General features: G+C 41.5%; 1 protein-coding gene across 2 annotated transcripts in view; it reads left to right on the forward strand.

Annotated features, from left to right (window-relative positions):
* REPS2 (RALBP1 associated Eps domain containing 2) overlaps positions 1–4,724 on the forward strand; it is a 226,047-nt gene that overhangs the window by 124,149 nt on the left and 97,174 nt on the right. For both annotated transcript variants that reach the window (XM_017537476.2, XM_017537477.2), the window contains exon 8: positions 1,536–1,678. In XM_017537476.2, coding sequence (XP_017392965.1) covers positions 1,536–1,678 — 143 coding nt within the window. The remainder of the gene's footprint in view (positions 1–1,535; positions 1,679–4,724) is intronic.

Below are 4,724 nucleotides of genomic sequence, written 5' to 3' on the forward strand. Positions count from 1 at the left end.
ACATTCAAGAGCCAGTTGTTCAGTTTCCATGTAGTTGTGCAGTTCTTAGTTAGTTTCTGAATTCTGAGTTCTAATTTGATTGCAGTGTGGTCTGAGAGACTTTTATGATTTCCGTTCTTTTGCATTTGCTGAGGAGTGATTTACTTCCAATTATGTGGTCAATTTTAGAGTTGGTGTGATGTGGTGCTGAAAAGAATGTATATTCTGTGGATTTGGGGTGGAGAGTTCTCTATATGTCTCTTAAGTCCCCAGCTAACTTTTCAGTTTTTTCTAGAGACAGGATCTTGCTGTGTTGAACAGGCTGGTCTTGAACTCCTTGCCTCAAGTGATCCTCCCACCTTGGCTTGTGAAAATGCTGGGATTACAGGCATGAACCACCATGCTTGGCCCTTATATTAGCTTTTCCGGCTAGGAAAAAAAAAAAAAGAAATGATCATTTTGGAAAGAATACCTTTTATTTTGGCAGAATTCCCAGTCTAAACATTATTGGCCTGAGGTCTCCTATCTTTTTGTTGAGACATACCATGAAAGCTGAATGGCATTCTCTCTATCCAACATTTGAAGCAGTTTCCTGACCCCTCACTCTGTGGAACAGCTATTTCAGGGCCCCAGTACATTCGAAATTGGAGGAGGAGGAGGTTATGGAGCTCACCTTAGAGATATATTTTCTTTCAGATAATGATACCTTTCTAGAATAATTTTGTATGTGTCTTATCTCTGTCCTAACACAAGTATGCTTGTCCCTGTCCACCTAAGAAATGGTTAAGCTTATGGGTCTTAGTTATAATACTTTGGCAAATAAGTTTCTTTTGTGCTGAGTAAATAGGTCTGTGCCTTTTAGTGGGAAATAATGACTAGAGTGAAGATAAGCCTGTTTAAGACTCCCCTTTCTTCCTTTTTGTCTTATCTGGTTCCAGTCTTCTTTACTTACTAGTTTTATCCTAAAACATAATTCATTCCATTTTTTATTGAGCTTACTTTTATTTTCCCAGGAGAGAGTTCACAAGCAAAGAACAGTTTGGTACAAAAATTTACGTAACTTGAAAATTCCAAGGTTTTCCCATAAAGCTGAAAAACAGAGAGCTTATTTCTGTGCTCCGGGTAAACAGCTTAATGGCTGGGACATCTACAAAATGGCTGTGGCCACCCTTCCTCTGCCTGTTTTGAACACCATGTCCAGGGCTTTTCACCTCATGCAGCCTGCATTTACTCAATGACTGTGGACATCTGGGTGTCATTTTTCTTTCTGTGCCATAGTTTCTTGTACCATGTCCTCCGTGTTGTTAAACAGACCAATTAGGAAACCTGAATAATTTAAATTTTTATTTATAAAATGCTACTGATGCTGATCCCATCAATCAGCATTTTTCTTCCTCAGAGTGGCCCCCAGAGATTTCAAATGGATTTGGCTAGGAGGGTTTGGGTATCTGGTAGGGCCATCACCAGAGAGTCTGGGAGTTTTATTGGCATGTTTGGGCCAAGTAACTTTTTCTGTAAGCTCCATGTTAGGTACTGATGACATTTGTTACGTTTAGGGAACTTAGTGATGCAGACTGCGACGGAGCCCTGACCCTGCCTGAGTTCTGTGCTGCGTTTCATCTCATTGTGGCTCGGAAGAACGGCTATCCGTTACCTGAGGGCCTGCCTCCGACTCTGCAGCCAGAGTACCTGCAGGCAGGTAAGGCCTCACCATAAATTGTAAACCTTAAGTACTTTTCCTCCAGGCTGTGTAAAAAACTTTTGTTTCTTAAAATGATGTCCAGATACTTTAGGGAGACCTTGGTATTTATAGTTATTTTTCTTTAACCGATATTAGACTTTCACATCTCATAATGTGAGGAATAGGGCTGCTCTTGGTGTGCGAATTATCTGTTTTTCTCATTCTATACCATCTAGATGGATTTGAACCAAAGTTAGTTACCCTTTCATGACAGTTGTGAAATAGGCAAGTACTGAACTTCCCAGCTGGTGTAAAATGAAGAGGAAGATCTTATAGAGCCAACTGTTAACTTGGCATCTTTAGGCACATCTGTGTCTCCAGGTGGCCCTGGGCGATGGAGTGGAATAGAACTCTTATACCTAATTTAAAAGTCTAAAAATCACATGCAGTGAAATGTGCAAAGCACTATCACCTTAAATGTATGCTTGATGCATTTTTATATATGTATACACCCATGTGACTACAGTCAGATGAAGATACAGAATATTCTAGATTCTAGCATATCAGCGGGTTAGAATAAAACTTAATAAAACAGTCTCACCCAAACTATTGTTTTGGACCCTTTAGATAGGAAAGAGTCATTGTGAGTGTAACATATGTATTAATTCTTTTAGGAGAGTGAAAAATTAATAGTGTGTCTTGCCCTTTTCAAAGGCAAGTGGGTACTGGTCTGAGTGTAGTGCTCATTGAGAGGTCCTAGAGACAGCTGGTGCTTTCAACAACCTTTCTCACTTTTTAGGGAAGGGCTGTTAAAGAAATGAGAGCTTAGTCATGGGTGATTATTAGCAAGAGGGAGCAGTGTCTAAAGAAACTATAATTACTTATTAGTAGAGTATAAATTTTGTGATTAGATCTACAAAAGGCCTTAGTTTATCTTGTCTAGTCCCTTCCTGATGACACCAGATTCAAAGTGGCAAATGTCTTATCTAAGTCAGTCTCAGAGCCTCTGACTTTTTTAGGCAAAAAGTCTGTCATTTTCTGTGTTAAATTAGCAAGAGGATAGGAACTCAAAGGGAAAAGGCTATGTTTGTGGCTGCTGTTAAGTGACAGGTAAACATGTTGGGAGAAGAGTGACCCATTCTGGGATCTTCTTCAAATGTCCCCATAAAATACAAGAAGGGGAGAGTTCAGAGAGCAAAACCTAAATTTCTGGACTTGGATTTTGCTAACAATACCTGCTTTCTGCCTACTGCAGTCTGTAAGTCTAGCCTGCTGCCCCTTCTTAGATGCTGGGAAGACTCTCAAGGGTCCCAGGAATAAACTTGCAGCTGAGGAGAATGGGAAACTGCTCTTTTCTCTTTGGTCTCTCCTCTCCTCCCCTCCCTTCTCCTCCTGTCTCCTCTCCTCCCCTCCCCTCTCCTCCTCTCTCCTCCCCTCTTTTCTTTCTTTCCCTCTCTTTCCCTCTTTACACCTGCCGCTCGCTTGCGCGCGCGCTCTCCCTCCCTTCCATCTGGGGGTTATCTTGACGCCTACATGGCTCTCATTGACAAGGCAGTGCAGGGTCATAGAGGAACCCCTTTTCTTGGGATTGGAGACACATGGGGCTTTTATCTCTCTATAAAGGGAATTAACAGGTGGCAAAGGGCCAAGATCTGTTCTAGGGTTAGTTATATTTAATACCTTTACTGTGCCCTCTTTTGAGCCTTGGGGAAGAATCCTGGGTAACCTTATCTCCCATACCCACACTGAGTTTTCTGATTGGGGGTCATGACTAGTGCTGTTTTATTGTTTTGATGCCATATGGCCATGGAACCTGTGGCAAAAGCCATGCCTTGTTATTTGAGAAGTCACTTTTGTAGATGTCCAAGTGTTTCACAGACTGTTTCAAAAGTCACTGACATAATGGCCCGGTGTGGTGGGTCACACCTGTAATCTCAGCACTTTGGGATGCCAAGGGAGGCGGATCACTGAAGGTCAGGAGTTTGAGACCAACCTGGTCAACATGGTGAAACCTTGTCTACTAAAAATACAAAAATTAGATAGGTGTGGTGGTGCACATCTGTAGTCCCAGCTACTAGGGAGGCTGAGGCAGGAGAATCACTTGAACCTGGGAGGCAGAGGTTGCAGTGAGCCAAGATCATGCCACTGCACTCCAGCCTGGGTGACAGAGCTAGACTCCATCTCAAAAAAAAAAAAAAAGTAACTGACTTAATTTTTAGACACCTGAAAGCCATGAGCTAAAAGTATGTTAACAGGAAAGAAGTAATCTCTTGATTCCTTTCCTACTGCAAATGGCTTCTTTTGACCTGCTTATTCAATAGAGGAGTTATAAAAAAAAGAGTGCCAATGAAATGCCATTTTTCTTCACATGAAAGGAAGCCCCATGTTTGTTCCTGGTCTTTTATGGAGACTGTCAGCATGCATTTATAAACGAGGGAAGAATTCATCATATACACGTCAGTTAAACAAAAATTGCACATCATTTCCAGGGCTTGTGGGATTAATTTTAATTAATAATTTTATAGTTCTAATGGAAAACATGAAAGAACTCATAAAATCCTATCAAATTCAGTGATAGCATATTTTAAAATGCTTTATCACCCATGTTTATCATTGTATGAAGCTTAAGAAAATGACCAGAACCATTTAGGTCTTCTCTGTGCTTTCTTTTATTTTTGCTTTTCTTTGCAAAATATGAATGATCCTATTCATTTTTTTGTTCATTTTTTGTGTGTGTGTGTGTGTGTGTGTGTGTGTGTGTGTGTGTGTGACAGAGTCTCGCTCTGTTGCCCAGGCTAGAATACAGTGGTGTGATCTCAGCTCACTGCAACCTCCACCTCCGAGGTTCAAGCAACTCTCTGCCTCAGCCTCCCGAGTACCTGGGATTATAGTCGTCCACCACCATTACCAGGCTAATTTTATGTACTTTTAGTAGAGACGGGGTTTCAGCAAATTGGCCAGGCTGGTCTTGAACTCCTGCCCTTGTGATCCACCTGCCTTGGCCTCCCAAAGTGCTGGGATTACAGCCGTGAGCCACCATGCCTGGCTTTTTTTTTTTTTTCAT

This window comes from Cebus imitator, unplaced genomic scaffold (assembly GCF_001604975.1).
Source record: "Cebus imitator isolate Cc_AM_T3 unplaced genomic scaffold, Cebus_imitator-1.0 Scaffold103, whole genome shotgun sequence".
Classification (NCBI taxonomy): Eukaryota; Metazoa; Chordata; class Mammalia; order Primates; family Cebidae; genus Cebus; species Cebus imitator.